General features: G+C 63.2%; 1 protein-coding gene across 6 annotated transcripts in view; it reads right to left on the minus strand.

Moving 5' to 3' along the window:
• Positions 1 to 19087, minus strand: part of VAV2 (vav guanine nucleotide exchange factor 2) — a 168233-nt gene that overhangs the window by 54388 nt on the left and 94758 nt on the right. For all 6 annotated transcript variants that reach the window (XR_012506627.1, XR_012506626.1, XM_074362617.1 and 3 more), the window contains exon 4: positions 3504 to 3572. Coding sequence is in view for 4 of the 6 variants with exons in the window: in XM_074362617.1 (XP_074218718.1) it covers positions 3504 to 3572 (69 nt within the window). In the remaining 2 variants the exon portion in view is untranslated. The remainder of the gene's footprint in view (positions 1 to 3503; positions 3573 to 19087) is intronic.

A 19087-nucleotide genomic window follows, 5' to 3' on the forward strand; every position in this document is an offset into this window, starting at 1 on the left:
CAAGGCAGACTCCTGCGTGCGGCCCGGACGGTGCGCCGGCTTTAGGGGTGGGCCCTCAGCGTGGGGCAGCACCTGTGGGCTGCGGCCGCAGGGCCCTCAGTAGCCCGCCGGGTGCCACTGGGGCGGTGAGGGCTGGAGACCCCCCGGTAGAAGCAGCCCCTCCAGGAAGTATCCTGAGAGGGGCCCGCGTGGGAGACGCACGCCTCTCCTCCGGGGACGCCCGCGCTCGCCCCTCTGGCCACCCCCGCCTCCCGCTGCGCGGAACCCCAGGTCCTGGGAGGCAGGGGCACGCCTCCTTCCCCTTGACAGTTCCAGCTCCTGGTCTCGAGCTGACACGGAAAGTGCGGAGTAACCAGTTGGCGGCTGAACACACGCAACGACCGACTGGCTGGCTGGCTGAACGGAAGCGTTCTTCAGGCCTGCGCACCTGGCGGTCCCTCAGTGGCGACCCAGACGCCCCCAGGCTCCCACGAGGTGGGTGAGCCACGTGTGGAGCGAGTGCGTGACCTTCCCCCAAGCAGCTGCAGGACGCCGGAGGTCTGGGAGACGCCCCTAGAAACACAAGGTGATCATCATTCCTGACGCCTGGCCAAAGCCCAAGGGAAGAATTAGCCACTTCTGCCGGAGACGTCGCTCCCGTGCTCCCCGCTGCTGCCTGGCCTCAGACCCAGGCCGCTGCCCCGGCTCCAGCCTTTAGGATCCACAGCCGCGTTCCCTCGCCCGCAGAGGCCAGGTAAGAAGTGACATTTCTGTTTCCGTCTTGTAAATTGCCATAATGGATAAATACTAATCCCAAGTCCGCAGAGACAAGATGCTGGGAAATCTTGATTTTCAGCGAAAGGAGAAGAGGGGAGCATGAAAAACGTATTAAAACGGAGCCTCTGGGACCAAACCACAGGGTAAAGGCTCAAAGTCATCCCCTTCCCTACAATCTATGATTTAGGTTTGCGGAAGCTGCAGCCGTGAGGGGCTCACTGGGTCAAAGAGGAAGGTCACAGAGTAACATCGCTGAACTGGGCAAAGCCACACGTCGCCCGGCTGGCTTCTCCGTGCGAGAGGAATGTACGTTTTGGTTTGAGAGGCCGGTCACGACCGAGACAGGCAGAGAAGGGGGAAACGGGCCCCCTGGGGCCGCCACGTCAGCAGCTGTCCAGGAGTCTTCAAAACTGAATGTGCAGCGCACGCCACTGGGGACAGGCAGCGGCCCGGGGATGGCGGCGAAGTGGGGCCAGGGCGTCTCATGCCAGGTCTGGGCGCACAAAGCCGGCACGGTCCCGGTCCTCCTGGAGCCCTCAGCTTCTGCTGACCGCTGAGGCGTGTTTCTGGAGGGCACAGACCCCCCCACCCTCAGCTCGGTGACTTAGGAGAAATGGCAGATCAGGGCCTCACATCCAGGACTGGGCAGGGGGTTCCCCTGACTCCGGGGGGCACTGACTGCCTGGTGGGGGGTGAGGGCACAGAGTCTGCCACTCTCTAGCTGGGTGATGTGGGCCAGCAGCTCCCCTCTGGAGGCCTCAGTTTCCTTATCTGTAAAGTGGGGGCACAAGGAGATGGCGGGGGTGGGTGGGGCTGTAAACAGAAGTCCCAGCAGGGCCCAGCCCCATGAAAGCTCTGTAAGCACCGCCCACATCACTGCCATCATCACCTGGGGGGCGCTGTTAGGCCGTGTGCACCAGGTGAGTACTGCTAGGGGCCGAAGATGGCCGGGGCAGGGGGTGACACGGAGACGCAGGCCAGCCTACGGCGGACAGACCTTCCCCACCCGATCACAGTGCACCCCACCAACAGCCCAAGGCCAAACAGGTGTGTGGCGGCTCGGCGGTGCATGGGGGGTGGGATGCTGGCCAGACCAGTGGAGTACGGGGTCTTCCCAAAGCAGGGGACACTTAGGCCTGGAGTTGGCAGACAGAAGGACTGGCAAGGTGGAAAACGCCAGGAAGGGAGGGTGGGAGGCAGCTCCAGCCCTGAGCTCAGCACGCAAGGAGGCGGCAGGTGGGCTGGGACCCTGGGCCCTCCTCCAGCTGTGCCTCTCTGGGCCTGGGTCCCCTCCCTCCCTGCAGGGTGGGTGCGCAGCCGTCACCCAGCCCCGCCCTGCGGGTCGGAGGGCATTTTTCCCGACATGTTCTCAGTCCCCCTCTGACTGCTGGGACCGATCTGGGTGGGCGCCGGCATCCAGGTGGGGAGTTCCAGGCCCTGGCTGTGACGGGTGCAGGCCCCACTTCTCCCCGTGGGGAGCTCTCCACCCTCCGACCCACAGTGGGGTCGACCAGGTGTCCCAAGGAGTGCCACGATGCACACTGGGGCCACCCCGGGGCCCTGGAGTCAGCCCAGTGCCTGGAAGCCGGGCCGGCGGAAGTTCCGCCCACTGGCCGGTGAGGCGTTTCATTCACAGAATCATGTGAGACGGGCCGCCAGCTTGGTGTCCACGTGCTGATGCTTCAACGACTCAAATTATTTAAATGGATGGGGACCCTGCGAAGAATGTCTGCCTGGGTCCCCTACCCTAGAGGTGGCCCCCGACAAAAGGGCGGGCAACAAGCTGGAGGCCTCGCACTGCAGCGGCACAGTAAACACGGCTCCTCCTCCGATCCCGAGTCCGTGCCGTGAGAGGGAGGCAGACAGGCGGCGAGTGTTCCCAGCAGGAGCAGCCGTTTGCCCGGGAACAAAGAAACAGGAGCAAGGCCCCATTGGCAGGAAGCTGGGGAGGAGGGTCCTCGGCCTGGCCTGAAGGGCAGTGCGCCAGCCAGGTCAGGAGCCACTAGGGACCACCCCATGACCTGGGCAAGCCCGTCACCTCCCAGGCCTCTCCGTCCCCCTCCTGCAGGATGGGGAAGCCCCCCCCACCTCCCTCCCACTACCCCTTCTAGGAGCTGCAGGCCACAGGGCCCCACCCCCGGCCACAGCTGACCACGCAGAGCCCAGAGATCTCTTCTGGAAGAGCCAGGGGTTCGTGCCAGTCCCTGGGGGCTCCAGGACCCGAAGGTGAGACAGCTGGGGAGGGGTGCTCATGGCACAGAACACAGAAATCCTCAGAGAGAGGAATGGAGCAGACACAAAGCAGGCAAAGATGGGGCCACCGGGAGAAGGGGAGACGCCCCAGTGGCTTCAGGTGGCCTGGCCCCTGTCTGGCCCCACGTCGGGCCACGAGGCAACCCTGAACCGCCAACCACCTTTGTGTGGCCTGTGCTCCAGGGGCTCCTGCTTTTGGGAACACCAGCCCCCACTCTGAGACACAGACTCAAAGGGCCGAGCCAGCCCCACTTCCCAGCCCTCCTCACATCTGACCCGGGGCAGTCAGGCCACTGCCAGGTCACCCCAGGCAAGCTGGGAGCCTCCTAGAATGCGGGTGAAGAACTCACCCACGAGACCCCACTCGGGCCCACGGGAGCCGCACCGCCAGCACCCCCGCGGGGATGCCGGGCAGGACGGCCACGGCCGGCTCCCCGCGCGGGGGCCGCTGTGTGCGGCCCCTCGGCCCCGGCCCCCCTCCCGCCGCTCCTTACTCTGCCAGCTCCTCCAGGCTGCGGTAGACGTCATCATCGTTCTCCGCGGTCTCCTCCGAGGGAAAGGGCCTGCGGGAGAGGAGACGAGAGGGCGTGAGCGGGTCTCGGTGGCATCGCCGCCCCCGGCCTGCCGTCCACCACGGGCGGGCCCCTGGAGCGGGCGCCCTGCTGGGCCCTGCCCGGAGGCGCGGGCGGGCTTCTGTCTGCTCTCCCGTGGAAGGAGACCGGAGCCACATCACAGGGCTGTGTGTCACAGGACCCCCGGCGGAGGTGCGGAGAGTGAGGACACCGTGCCCAGCTCAGCCCCGGACACTGCACTGTCCGTCCCTCTCTCCAGGCCCCCACGTCTCTGCTGACAAACGAGGGGGCCGGGCCAGGGACAGTAGGACGCTTCCGTCCACGTGACTATCGTGCCTGCACACATCCGAGGAACTCCAGAAACAGGGTGTGGGGCTCCCCCCGGCACCCTGGGCGTGCAGCACGGGAACCTGCCCCCAGGAGACAGCAGGTGGGCCACCAGTGCCCTCATGCACAGCCCTGCCCGTGGGGGGACAGCTGTCCGCACCCCAGGTCTCTCTGGCCGGAAGAGCACGTCTGCTCATATGTGGGTACAGCTGCCTCTTGAACACCGGGCGGGGGACCTGGCGGCGAGCCGACCTCCTCGGCCAGCACCACCGAGGGCCTGCGCCCTGCCTCTTCCAGCCGTGCTCCCATCAGCCTGACGGGCAGCATCGCACCCCCTGGGGGCTGGACAGACATGCCAATTCTCAGGCCCCATCCCAGGCCCAGGGGGCTCAGGATTGCCAAGGGTGGAGCCCAGGAATCGGGGTTTTCATAAGGCCAGGGTGACTCCTTCACGTGCTGGGCTCTGCTGTAAAGCCCTGTGCTCTGAAGTCCCTCGGGCAGGTTTACCTGCCCCGCTCTGCCAGGGGCTCCCTGAGAGACCTGGGTAGCAATGTCCTTCTGTGTAAGGTTGTCCGTGGGGAGGTCTCTAAGGTCCTTCTTGCCTCCAGGGCCCCGAGAGCCCAGACTTGGCCTCAACACCCTTGTGGCTGGCTCGGACCCTTCCCAGAGCAGGGGAATCCAAGGTCAGGGGCACAGGCTTGAGGAGGCAGAGTGGGGCAGGGCTACGTCTTGTCAGATGTTGAAAACAGGTCAGCATGCTGGGACTGCACTCAAGACGAAAGTAACTATTTCCATTTAGAGCTCCATTTAGAATTTCTAATAATGAGGGAGCATCTGTGTTCTGCTTTATGAACCGAAACCTTCCATTTTCCTGCTCAGGGTGTCAGCAAATCCACGGCATGCACACCACCTCTCGCTCTGGATGTGCCCCGGCAGACATCACTAGTCAACTGCCTACTCCTACCCTCGAAGCCCAGTTCTTAACACAGGGCTCTCCCCCTCAAGCAGACTAGGCACTCAGAGGCAACGCACCTGCTCTGCAAGTGAGCTAGGGCAGAGGCAGGGAAGGAGAGGAAAGGTTTTGGAGTGAGGCACACCCAGGCGGACCTGACTCCTAGGTCCTAGGAGAGCAAAGTGACCCCTTACGCTGGGCTGTGTGAAGACTCGCTGAAAACGAGGCCCCCAAGTGGGAGCTGCTACTTATCATTTCTGTGCATCCTCCTCCTCCAGACTAACTACCATCACCCAAGAAAATCAACTTCTGGTGCCTCATTAGGGCCTGAGAGCCCGGTATCCAGAATATTTCAGCATCTTGTTTCCTTCCAGACAAACAGAAAGTTGGGGTTCACTAAAATAAGACAGAGTAGTCGTTTCAAAACATTTTGTCTCTTTCTAAAAAAAGAAATTGATCTTGTGTGTGTGTGATTTCCTTATAATTTCCCTTTTCTGCGTCTCTGTCAGTGTCTTGGTTTACACCTCTTTTCATCTCCTTCATCTGTCCTACCCGACCGAGATGAAACAGGAATGTTAAAGTCAGGAGAATTACCCTGCTGCCCACAAAACCCGTCCTGCTTTTGTTCCAACACCCCTACTGGGGGCTACAAATCCCCTCGAGAACGAAGCTGCAAATCCAATTAATTTCTGCCATCGCCAAACAAAGACAGGCTATAGCCGGAGTGGGGAGGAGCGGACCGGGGAGACCGCCTGCCAGGGATGTCGTGGAGCCTCGCACCCTGGCTGCTGGGACGGGAATGCAGGGGGTGAGGAGGCCGTGCCGACCACCTGGCCTCCCTCTGCTCCCCTGTCCTGTCCCCACTGCCCGGGGTCCACTCTACCTGAGCCTCTCTACCTGCTCTTCCCTCTGCCTTCAGCCCCCGCCTGTCCCATTCCCCCAGGTCCCGCTCTACCTCATATGGGAAGATGCGGCCACTCTCTCAGCCTGGGTCCACTTCTGCCTAGCAGAGTCCACACTAGAGAGGCATGGATGGATGGATGGCAGACAGACGGGTGGGTGGATGGATAGACGGATGGATGGATGGATGGATGGATGTACAAACGGATGGATGGACAGATGGACAGGTGGATGGATGAGTGGGTGGACGGATGGATGGGTGGTTGGATGGATGGAAAGATGTCTGGGAGGACAGGTGGGTGGGAGGGGTGGACTTTGTGGGCTGATGGACAGATGAATGAGATAGTGAGTGAGCCAGTCGGGTAGGGGTGGGAGGATGGGCGGGTGGGTGAACTAGTTGGGGAATGGATGAGGGGACAGACACACGGACATCAGATGTTCTCAAGCTGTTCACTCCCCCCCAGACAACAACAAACGGCCGTCCTGAATAAGACACGAGGAAGCATCTTCAAGACGTGCTTATGAGAAACCACACAGTGGTACCCAAGTCAGCCTGAGCTGTGACTTGACGACACCGACCCTGACTTAACACTGGGGTAACACATTTGCACGGAGGGCGTTCGAGCAGTTTCTGGGGCCACATTCCAGCTGTAACTTCCAGCCCGGGAGGGGCTGGGCCAGGTGTGACTCTGTCCCTCCTTCTGTCGCAGGCACCAGCTGATTGCCCAGACCCACTATGCAGCATCTCCCCCCAGCCCCCTCTCCCTGGCTCAACAGGACATCCAGACGCTCCTGGTGGAGTTAATTTGCTCTTTAAGAGGAGGGGATGAGAATCAAGTGTGGTGAAACCGCACAGAAACGACCGTGGGTCAGACACCAGAGGGCGGTCATCCAGGTCCCCGGGGCGCGGGCTGGGTTCCTCTCGTCCCATCAGACCTTCATGAGGACGCACTTCCTCGAGCCTGGCTTCTGGGAGGCCAAGCTTCCCGCTCTCCCCACTGAGGGAATTAAGGGGATGCCCGAGCAGGAAGTGGAAAAGCTGTGAAGAAATCGCCAGCAGCGCCCACGCACTGGGCAGCGGGAAAGCCACCCCGGCCAGACTCCTCACTCGTCCTCCTGGGCGGGGCGAGAGGCTCGAGCCACGCTTCCAGCGCCCCAACCCAAACCGCGCCTCCCACCCCGAGGTCAGTTTCAGCGCCCAGCTGCTGTGAAGTCCCAGTGCCAGAGGTAGAGGGCCCCCAGCTGGAGGAAAAAGGCCTAAAAACAGGGCACCCCGCGTGGGCGGCTGAGACAGACCCCGGAAGAACAGAGGGCCGCCATTCCCACGCCAAACCCTGCCTTCCTCCCCGTCCCCCATCCATCGGGTATTTACTGGGCACCTGATCGGAGCTGGCCTGGGGGCTGCCATCCATCACTGGCCCAGGGAGAAGGCAAAGCCTGACCGTAGCCCTGGGTTCAACAAATCAGGCTCTGGTCCTTGCCTGCGGGACTTCTTGGAGAAGCTGCTAACAGCTGTGGCCTCTGAAAAGTGCCCGCTGGTGCGACTGTGCCGGCGGCCGTGTGGGAAACAGACACGTGGAGAAGGGGCACACCCGACGCTCTGGGGCCCTGGGTGGAGGTGTGAGCACAGGAGCCGTCGGACGGGAACGGGGAAGGTCCTGCGTGGGGGCAGCACGTTTGGTTTATCAGACAAAGACCAAAGGAGCCAATGAGAGGAGCTCCGAGCACAGAGGCCACCTTGGGAGGAGGTCCCAGGCCTCCGGCTCCTGGGGAAGGACTCGCCCAGAGTCACGCTCCCTGCACTGCGGGGGCTGCGGGGCCTGGACGCGGGGCTCCGGGGGAGCTCGACCCGCCTGTCAGCGCTGATTTACTATCTTCTGGGCAGCAGCTGCCGCACCTCCCGTCTGAGTTTCACGCACTTCAAACCCAGCCCCAGCGCAGCACGCGGCGGGGCCCAGCCCAGCTGCCATCTGGCGGCGGCCGGCCCTGCGTTATTCAATCCATCCTGGAGCCCCACGGGCAGGGCTGCTTCCCTGGGGGGCCCTCCACCCAGACCAGGGAGCCCCTGGTGCAAGGCAGGTACACATTTCGCTACTGCGCTGTCTGCAGAGGGCCCTGCCAGGACCCAGGCCGCTGCCCCCAGGCGCCACTGTCCCCCACCCTGGCGAGCAGCCAGAGCAGAGACCCCACTGCCTCTGTCACTCTCATCTTCGGGGAGGCCTTGTGGGAGGAGCTAAGAGCCAGGCCTCTGTAGATAACAGATCCGGGTTCAAACCCCAGCTCTGCTGCAGACTCGCTGTGTGACACTGAGCAGGGCACTCTCCCTCTCTGAGCCAGCTTCCCCAGCTGTGGGATGGGAGTAGTGGTAAGTGTTAAGATCAAAGGAGAACACACAAGCCAAGTCTCGGCCCAGGTCCTTGCTCCCAGCAAGTGTCCCATGAGAGCCTGGGCCACTGTCCCTCCCCTTCCCGCGGTTCATCCTGGAGCCCACCTGCAAGTCCAGGGCCTCAGACACAGGCAGTCCCCCGCCTCCCCACGGCCTCCCAGTGGGCCCACACCAGGTTTCCGCTACAGCTGGAAAGTGCCCCTCGCCCGGGGCGCCTCCAGGACCGCCACCAGGTCCTCCCACCCAGTGCCTCCAGGGAAGCACGCCCCGCAAACGAACGTGAACGTTCACACTCGGGAGGTAAGAAAGCTTCGGGTCCGAGCGTGGCTCCGACCGCCTACCGGCACTCGGAGAATCTAGGGCACCGGGTTTATTTTCCCACCTCTGCTGGCGTTTCAGATGCAAGGGATCCGGGCTTGAGGCACCTCAACTCCTCCCTGCACTTGGCACATGCTGGGAAGAAGGCAGAATCCTGACTCACAGGAAAGCGCTCCCTGCGAAGAAGATCCATGTTTACCGGCAGCCTTACAGAGCAGCGCCATCGGCAGACGCCCTGGTCCTCCTTGCCCACTCCGGTGTGTCCAACAGGAAGGGCGGGGCCTTGGGTTCCTGGGTTCACATACTGGAGGGGGAGACCAGCCCGCGGCCCCCCAAGAGCAGACTTGGCCTTGGAGGCCTGGGGGTGCACAGCTCCTGGCATCTGTCCTCTAGGGGCGACCACTGGCCAGCTTGTGCAGGACCAGGGATGCAGGAATTCCAGTGCTAGCGCTGGGACAAGCCAGCCGCTCCAGTCCCGCATGCGGAGGACCGGCAGCACCTGAGAGCCCTCAGAGGTCACTCCTCTGGCCCGGACAAGCTTCCTGTTCCAAAGGTGGCCTCAGAATTAGGTGCGACGCGGCTGGGGGAGGTCCTGGCACCAGGCCTGGCACGGACACCACCATACTCAGCCGCACCTCACCAGCTGTGATCAGGGGCCCAGGCAGGTGCAGGGTGAGCAGAAGAGGGCGCGTGGGTGGGAGGGGTGGGGGAGCGGCTACCCGGGGCGCCGGGCACTTGGCCACACCGCCGGTGCACCACTTTGCTGGGGAACCGGCAGCCAGGCAAACTTTAAAGTCACATCAAACCGCAGCCTGAAGACCCTGACAGGACCGTTTAATTATTCAAAGAGTCACCTGGGTGACGCCTGCTAATTGGCTGGGAGGCGTTGAAGCACTGGGTTTTGCTTATTAAAAACAGCTCCCCGGCTAAACAGCCCGGCTGCCCGAACAAGCCGAAGGACCTCGTTTCTCTCTTCAGCCCACCAGGCACCCGTGCAGACAGGCCATCAAGTCAGGGGCTGTGCCGGGCCGTGCCCCGCTTCCCACCACACCTACACTCGGCTCGGGCGCAGCGCATGCGCTGTGCCAGAGAGGAGGGGACCCACGCCCACACCCCCAGGAAGGTCGCACAGGGCAGAAGGGCGCGAGGACGGCCACAAAGGCCCAGGGATAGGTGGAGGAGGGACATCGGGAGGGCCTCCCACAGGAGGTGCCAGGGAGCTGATCTGGAGAGAAGTCTAATTGGAGTTCAGAGTTCTGGCCTGTGTCAGACAGACGGGGCTGGAATCCGCCATCTGGCTTCCTAGCCCCTGAGCTCGCCAGGGGACCTGAGTTAACGCCTCTGTAAGATGGGGACAGACCACTTGCATTTTGTGACACTTCAGGAGAAACAGTGCAGACGTGCCTCCTGCAGGGCCTGACACTAAAGGAGGTGGAGGCGAGGGTGACAGTGGACGTGGTCAAGATTTAGGGGCTGCAGGAGGCAGAGGTGAGCACGTCACCTGCACACTCGGGGACGGGCAGGCTCAGAGGCTGCAGGGCCGGGTGGGGCAGGAGTCCAGTGGGGGCCAGGGCTGAGGGACAGAGTGACAGATGCCACTCAGGTGTCACCACTAAGACCTCAAGCCAAAGGCAGCACCAAGGTAGGAAGGTTCTCGGTCTCCCTGTGTCGTGTGCAGAGGCAGGCCCAGCAGACGTGTGGGTTGGGGAGGAGGTGCAGCCGGCCTCGGGCTACTGGGAGAGACCCGAGTGAACCCCCAGGTCCCAGCCAGGCTGTCCCTGCCCTTGCTTCCAGAATCCCAGAGAGACAGAAGAGAACACGGACCTCGGGACAGGAAAGGATGGTTCCCCCTCCCCAGCCGGTCATCCGAGGGAGGGGGCGCCTGGGGCTGCTGCTGACTGACAGAGGAACGCGGTTTCTCGGCAGCTGCTAAGCTGAATATAGTTTGGTTTTCCGACAGCTTCTCGGAACGGCAGCAGTTTGGAGCAGAAAGGCCAGCGGGTCAGCAGGGCCGTCTCCCCCTGGGAGCGAGGTCCAGCCTCCTGCAGCCACTCGGCTGCTTTCTTGCCCTGCCACCTTGACCTCTTCCCGGGGACACCTGCCAGGCCGAGGCGGACATCCCGGCGGCCTGCCAGGGTCCCGCCCGGACAGAATGCTCTGGAAACACCCCCTGGGGAATAGGAGGCACCACAGAGCCCGCCGTGGGCCTGCACAGAGAGGCCACACAGCCCAGGCTTCCCAGAGCCACAGCCTGAATGCCCCTCGGACAGATTCTGCTTCCAGCCCGCGGGCCAAGGTCTCATGCACCCCCGCCTTCACCAGCAGAAAACCACAGCACACTCTGCACAAAACATTTCCGAACTGGTCACTGACAGGCCAGATGCCCTTGGCTGGGGGAACCGCACCCAAGCGCAGACAGGCCGGGCAGGGAGAGGCGGCGGCTGGGAGACAGCACTGTAGGGCAGGGATGGATGAGGGCAGGCCCGGTCCCAAGATGAAGCAGGCCGGGCGGGTGGCTCTGCCCAAGGTTCCAGAGCCCGTGGGCCGCAGGGCAGGGTGGGGGCCACCTCCTGGCCCTCAGCTTGACACTCAGTGCCCTGACAATGGCCCCGATGCCCCAAACTGCTCCGCACCAGGGCAGCTGAGCCTGGATGGAAACCCGTGCCCTCCCACACCAGGGAACACGCTGCCCTTTCCTCCTTCTCCACGACCAAGGCTGTCTGCTCCCGTCGTGCCCCTGCCAGCCCGGGACGGCCTGTAGCAGCAGAGCTCGTGACACTTCCTGACCTCCCTCTGCCCCCAGGCACCGCCCGGGCTTCTCTGGGACACGGTGACAGTGGCCCATCCGGGCTCACGTCTGGGCACAGCAGTGAGAGGCAGAAAGAAACAGACTGAAAACTTGCTGTGCCAGGTGGGCATCCGACCCACACTGCGGGCTCTGGACGGAGACCACAGCAGCAGACGGCACAGTGAGTCCACGCTGGGAAAGTGCACCCACCTCATAAACACACGAAAGCTCGGAGACTCTGTGGGGACCCTCCTCGGGGGCCCGCTCAGGGTTCCTAGAGACCACCAAGCAGCTGCGTGGCCTCAGGCAAGGACCTCCCCTCTCTGAGCCATGTCTGCCACTTCTGAGAACACAGACGGCGGCTGGAGGGCTGGGGTCAGAGCCAGGGGTGCTCCTCTCCCCTCCCCCAACTGCCCGCCTGTCTGCTGGAATGAAGGGTCAGCCCAGTGGCCCTTCCACCAAGTTCTAGAAAGGCCTCTGCAGGCCCCCAGGACCTGCCCACCCCTCTGTGGTGGACCCACCAGGACAGAGAAGGCAAACCTGGGCCTGCCCGCAATCACCTCCTCCCCTTGCCATCCGCTCTGGCCGTGGCAGGCATCACTAGCCAATCACATGTTCTCTCTGGCAGAGCGGGGATGGATCGAACTCCAGGGGGAAGACTGGTCTGTGGACTCCAGTTAGAGAAGCAGGCCATCTTCCTGGGGGACCTCCACCCAGCCCTCCTTCTCGCACCTGCTGCCCAGAGGTGGGGTCAGCCCCGGGGCAGTCAGGCTGAGCCTCCACCCCCGGCTGGGGGGCACACCTACCCAGCTGAAAGGACACAACTGAAACCCAAGCCCTTCCCCTGCTTCACAGACAAGGGGTTCACAAGGCCTCAGGGTGGGGTGCCCTCAGTTTCCCCCGGTCAGTCAAGACAGCCGCCCACAAGACAGGGCGCCAAGGCTCAGAGGTGGAGACAGCTGACCGAAGAGACGAGCCAGGAAGTGGCAGGGCCAGACCTGGAGCCAGGACCACCCCCAGGAGGGCCACAGTGGGGAGGAAGCCGGGGGGGAAGGAGCCCGCGCCCCTCACCCCTGCCCAGGTGTCCGCAGTATCTTGGGCTGCAGCCCCTGGCCACCCTGTGGGACAGACCAGCCGAAGGGCCTGGGGTGTCACTCCCTGCACCGCCAGCACCGCCCGTGGCCTGTCAGGCCCCCGCTCCTCTCCCGTCACAACCCCTCCTCCGAGCCTCCACCCGTCCTGGCTGCACCTCCACCCCAGCCCCTCACTGGTCCTGGGCTCCACCCTGGAGGCCCTGTGGGGACGTTTCTGGACAGAATCTCCAAGGACACTGCCCTGATGAAGCCCCCTCCCACAAGGGCTTCCCCACACACTCAGACCGGAGACCCCGCCCCCATCCTGCCCACCACTCCCAGCACGGTCTCCCTCCCACACCCTCCCTGGTGCTCCTGTCCCCCTACAAGACCCCCTCTATCCCACAGGGACACCAAGCACGACCCCTCCCTGAGCCTCCACTGCCCAGACCTGTCCACATGGCTCTGCTCACTCTTCAGAGGACAGAGCCAGATCGAACGCTGCCTTGTCTGGGAGGTGCACTGACCACTGCATCTGAGCACCTCCATCCCATCCCTCTGCCGTTCCCCCACCAGGCTTGTCCCCCTAGAGCCCGGGCCCCGAGAAGGCAGCACGCAGTAGCTGCACGTGACTGGTGACAGTCCAGGACACGAGGGGACAGCTGAGTGCCAGGGTTCCAGCACCGGGTGGCTTCGGGCTCATGTGAGGACAGGGACAGAGCTGCCGCCCCACACTGTGCCCTGGGGCATCTGGCTTGGCCAGTTTGGAGCAGAGAACTGGGCCGCAGTGCTTCTGGATGGCGCCAGCCCCAGGTCTGGAGGCGGCCCTCAGCAGGGAGGGCTGGGTACCGGCCAGCTGTCCAGCCCTACAATTGCTCACCTTGGAGTCTTTAGGGCCGAGGGCCCAGCCAAGCCTCAGGGCTGCACTCCAGGCCTCCGCTTTAATCAGAACCACTGGTGTCTCGCTGCTGCCCTCCTGGGGACGGGACACTCATTCCATCCCAACCCCGCTCCTAGGCTGCCGGGCAGAGTCCCAAGCTGGAGAGAGACGCAGGGCCCGTGGGTGCTGGAGGGCCGAGCACCCAGCCTCCCGAAGCCACCAAGCCCACCGGAGATGGGGCCAAGGCCAGAACAGCGCCTCCGCCATGAGTGGCCCTGCATCGTGGAGGGCCGGGACCTTCAGCGCTGGGTGGGGAAGGGCCTGCCTCAGTCCCCCCACCAGTGACCCCACTGAGAAAACAGAGCCTCGGCCGCCCCCAGAGTCAGCTCTGCCAGGGACTGAGGCTAGGAGGGGCCCAGAGACACCGGGGGCGGCAGATCTGCGCCCGTCAGTGCTGGACCCAGGCCCCGGGACCTCGGACTCCCGCTGGGAGATGGGAGGATGGAATCCCGGTTCCACCCCCACCACCTGGGCCACCCTGGGCGAGAGGTGCCGTCCGGGGCCTCCACCTCCTCTGCAAAGTGGGGCTGAAACCCTGATTCCCAGGGTCCAGGTGAGCACCAGTGAGCCCCTCCGAGGGACGGACGTGGCCTCACGCCTGTCGCTGCTGCTGTGATGGGGGTGGGGGGACACGGGAGGAGAGGCAGCTCTAGAAAGGCCGACGGAGCCACACAGGACACAGCCCTCAACCCCACGCCCCGACTGGTCACGTGACAGCGGTGAACCCAGCTACTGCCAGGGGCCGCTTACGCCCGTGACTCTGCGTTGGAGGTCTGGGCGTCGGGGACCAAGCAGAGCTACGCGGGAAAGGTAAGTTAATCACCGTGTGACGTAACTTTACCAGACAGTAAAGAGGCGGAAGACCGAAGAGTCAGGACTGTGATCACTTCCTGGCGGGGCCGCCGGGGGCACGACCGGGGACAGGACTGGGGACTGGTGCCCCATGAGCTAGAAGGCGGGTTCCTGAGACTTAAAAAGAATTAAAAACTAAATAAATGAATAAATAAAAAGAGACGGGCTACTGGCTGGCACTGAGGGGCCCGGTCCACCCCGACAACAAGCATGGGTGCAGAGGAGGGACGCGACAGAGAACCAGGGAGAGACGGGCGACCCAAGTGACACTGCGGGGGACTGTCCCTTTACTAGCAAAGACCCTCTTCCGACCATGAGATGAGCAAGTCTCAGGCTTGTCCAAGCACCGTCTTCACACTTCGTAGCTGGATGGACCCAAAGCACCTGAGAGCCTTAGCAGACGACGCCGAATCTCGCGGTGTTTCTGATTCACCGGCTCGGCAGCCTCCTGCCAGGCTGAGCCTTGGGCCGGTCCCTCCCCACCGGCCACACTGCGGCAGAGCTCAGGGCTGCACAGAGCACGGCTGACCTGGCCCCAGGGCTGGGCTGGGACCCGGCTAGCGACCAGCCTCGCGGCCACACCCCCCACACCTCCGGCCGCACGGGACGTCACCTTCTGTTCCAGAGCATTCTTAATGAGCTCACATCCCTTCCATGTATGTATAAATCCCACTGCAAAACATGACAAGACCTCCTCCTTGGTCTCTGAAAACGAGCCGATAATATTACACAGCTGCCCGATAAATGTTTAATGTGGTATTTGCTGAAGAGGCAGCCTTTGATTGCTTTGCTTGTTACAGAGTGAAGCCGTCCTGCTCCCTGGGGGAAGGGCCGGCCTGGAGGGGGCCGTGGCTCCGGTGCATGTGGAAACTCTCAGCACCTCCATCACTGAATGTCCTGGGGACAGGGCACCCGCCAATGAGGACACCACCATCCTTGGAAGCCCACTCTCCCATCCCTGCTCTCTGGAGGGGGTCTCCGAACCCCAACCCTCCCTGCCAGCTGCTGGCTGCCTTCTGGGTATTTAGGTCCCAGGCCGGCAGGGGCTAGAGGCTGAAGGACCCCTGCCTGGTCTCTCCCAGAGCCCGCTGCCCAGCAAAACTTGGGGCTTGAAACAACCAAAATTCATTCTCTCAGTGCTGGAGGCCAGAACTCCTAAATCGAGGTGCGGGCAGGGCCACAGGGGGCTGGAGAGGAGAAGCCCTCCGGCCTCTCCCAGCTCCTGGTGGCCCCAGACAGTCCTGGGCTTGGCAGCCTCGCTCCAGCCTCTGCCCTGCCTCCTTGTCCCTCCTCTGTCCCTGGGTCTCCTCTCTGTGTGTCTTACAAGGAAGGACACTGGCCATTGGATTTAATGCCGACAGGGCAAGATCTTAAGTTTAATCACATCTGCAAAGACTTTTTCCCAAAAAGCTCATATTCACAAGTTCGGGGCACATCTTCTTGGGGTCACTGCTCACCGGCAACACCCCCAACCACGGGCTCACCTGAGGCTCCATGGGAGGCAGTGTCCTCAGACCTCGCTTTGAGAACCGTGCTCCGGCCGCTCTGCCCTGGCCCTGGGCTCTGACCACGGGCTCTGACCATGGGCGCTGACCGTGGCCAAGGGAGCCTCCCCTTCAGAGACCAGGAAACAGGCTCAGGGCTAAGAAGCTTGCTGAAAATCACACCGGCAGCCCAGACCCGAGTGCCTCAGGCCAGCCCTTAACCCTGCGCCTCCGTGTTCTCCTCCTGTCCCTGCACCCTGCCCTGCACTCACCTGCCAGTGACCGGGGTCCAGTGTCCATCTCCCCACCTGACAGTGGCCAGTTCCCCCTGTTTTAGCGCCTGGCCCGGGGGCCAGCGTCCCCAGGCGTGGACAGAATGAATGAATGAGTGAATGAATGAGGAAATGAGTGAGTGAATGAACTGACAAATCCTGGGCCCAGGCACCACTGGCTCAGGCCCCAGTCTCCTCACGGGTGAGGTGCTGAGGGGGGCAGGTGTGGGAGCGCACGAAGGTCTGAAAGGCTGGGTTCTCAGCACCCCGGGCCAGGTCTCAGCCCCCCCGTATTTTCGACCAGGAGGCAGCTCGCGCCCCAGGAACTTACTCAAGCAACAGCTGACCCTCTTGCCTTGGCACAGGGACACCCGTCAGGGAGGATGGACCAGCCCACAGGGCACACGGCACACGGCATCTCTCCCACCAGGATTCCGAACTTGGGTCCCCGGAGCCACCGGAGGAGTCCCGGGGGGCTGGTGTGACCCTCGTGAGCTGTAAACTGGAGCAGACAGGTGCCCCGGATGCACACAGCCCCCAACAGCTCTGTGAGCACTGCACGCGGCTGGGGCGCTGCCAGACACTCCCTCCACCGCGGCATTGGAATCGGGAAACACACACAGCCTGCCTCCGCCCTCACAGCCTCCAGGCGGGTGCAGGCAGAACCCCCCCCAACGCGGACGAGGACGCTGAGACCCAGAGAGGCAGCTCCTCCTCGTCCCCCATCCCTCAGCGCCGGACCCACTGAGGGCAGCGCTGTGCTGACAATGGTGCAGACGCCACCTTCTGAATCCTGACAGCCACCCAGGGAAGGAGCCACAACAGTGGCCCCGCTGTACCGCGGGGGCCGTGGAGCCGGGGGGGGGGGGCGGACCCAGCATCCCACCCCCCCCCCGGGCCGGCCAGGTCACTGCCAGGTGCACGCCTGCCCCCCACAACACACTGCCGAGGGCCGACTCCATGCCGGGGAGCAGACGGGCCCAACTGATCTCTGCCAGGCCATGGAGGCCGTGACCTGGACCACTCACAGCAGCACCGTGTGGAGACCCACCGACCGACATTCACGTGGAAGAGAACAGAGGGAGGGGGGATGGCAGGACAGGGCATGGATGGAAAGGCCGCAGGACAGATGGGTGGAGCACAGGTGGGGGAGGTGGACGGACAAGTGGAAAGATGGTGGGTGGACGAACAGACGGGTGGACGGATGGATGGCCAGACACACAGCTGGTTGGCTGGATGGACAAAAGGACGTGCGGGCAGGTGAGGGAGGCTGTGTAGATGGAACGGAGCAATTGTGGAGGGGACAATGACAAAACCCCATTAGCTCAGCCGAGCTCAGCCGGACGCCTGTTCTCTGTGGGCAAACTGACAGCACAGCCCAGTCCAGCCGACAAGGCCGCCGAAGGTCAGGGTGTGGGGCAAAGACAGATATCCAGCTGCGTTTTGTCTAGTGAATGCCCCCTGCCCCCCGTGGGAGCCTGAGCCGGCCGCTCAGCCCCGGCCCGGCGGGCCTCCGGCCTCTCCTGGCCATCTCCAGCAAGAGCTAGCTCCCCGCTGCCCGGCACGAACTAGCCAGTTAAGATATCTTTAAACAAATGTGTCTCTTTCTGGCCCTCGTGCCCACAGTGGAAGCAGCAGAGAGACGCGCCCACAGCGTTCCTTCGAAATTCTGTTCAGGGGCGGGTGACGGATTGAGAGGACGTGGCCTTCCTGGTGTCTGTGGTGTAGACGGGCTCAGTCAAAGTCTACCGGCCACCGCCTGTCAGGCACGGAGCCCGCTTCTTCCCTCAGGCCTTCCGACAGCCCCGCTCACAGACGGTGCCCAGGCTCAGCTGCAGGGGGTAACCACTCCGGTGTAGGGGAAGGATGCTGCGGGCCCTGGACCGTGGAGCAGTTTCAAAGGCTCCACAGTGCTGCCCGGGAGCACCTCCTGGTGGCCAGTGTGGACAGGACACAACCTTAGTGCCGCCAAGGTCAGCGTTCGGTTCTCCCCTTTGCCCCAGGTCGGAGTCTGAAATGCGTCTTGTGGGCTCCAAGGCAGGTGCCTTCCGGCGGCCCCGGGGAGGGTCTGTCCCTTGCCTTTCACATCTTCTAAGATGACCCGCATTCCTCGGCTTGCGGCCACATCACTCCGACCTCAGCTCTGTCTGCACATCTTCCTCAGACTTAAAATTACAAATGCAATTACATCTATAAAATCTTTATCCACAGAGAACCTCCTCCCTGTCACTGGGTCCAGAAGTTAGGAGGTGGACATATCTTTTTGGGGGGGTCCACCTTTCAGCCCACCACCCAGCCAGCTGCCCGTGGACATTTACAGAGTGTGGGGTCCTGCACTATCACGTTGCACGTGCGCAGGCTCACAGCAGCCTGGAGTGGCCCGGGGAGCCTCCCCAGCCTGGAGGAGAAGAGACAGAGGTGCCAAGAGCATCCTGCCGAGACCCCCATGGGCCGGGGGCACCCTAGCCTCACCTTTCAGCTTGTCACAGAGAGGGTCTCGCCCTTTGCCATCTCTTCCTTCCTAGGGCTGTGATGACCCCCAACAGGACACCCCTCAGTCTGGGTGGCCGGTTACGGCTGCGACAAGGACTCGCATCCGCACACACTGGGCTGGACAGCCCGGCAGGAACCGCCCCGACCGCCGCCCGCCCCGCCCCCACCGCCGGCACCAGGCTGGGGCTCTTACGTTAAGTCCCCCGTTCCTCAGCCTCTGAGCAGTGTGACTGGGGCTTTTGTGGAAAGTCAGCTCGTTATGCACAGAGCAAGGGTTGTGAAAATGGTCATTTTTTAAAGGAGCACGTTGGGCTCCCATCCAGCTGGAGAAGAAACGCGGAGGGGCTTCTTCAGGGCTGCGGGCTTCGTCTGTGGGCTTCCAAAACAGAAGAGCAGCTGAAGCAGCCCCTTTTGCGGACTGACAATGCCGCGGAACGCCCGCACACGGAGGGCCCAGGGGTGTTTTGTGTCAGCGACGGTGGCGCCCAGGATGTTAAATCACATGTGAAAACCTCGCCTGAACCGTGGACAAGGAGAGATTGTTCAATCACGTTGTGCCACAGGGCAGCGGGAGCCTGTCTCTGGGCCGCGCCCCGCAGGACAGCAGCAGAGCGAAGCCCCCTCCGCAGTTCCACCAACCTCGCAAGGGCGCCCGCACCCACCCCGCCCCCAGGAGGAGTCCCTTCCGCCCTCCTGGGCTTCTCAGCCCCACCCTGCTGAC

This window comes from Camelus bactrianus, chromosome 4 (genome assembly GCF_048773025.1).
Source record: "Camelus bactrianus isolate YW-2024 breed Bactrian camel chromosome 4, ASM4877302v1, whole genome shotgun sequence".
NCBI lineage: Eukaryota > Metazoa > Chordata > Mammalia > Artiodactyla > Camelidae > Camelus > Camelus bactrianus.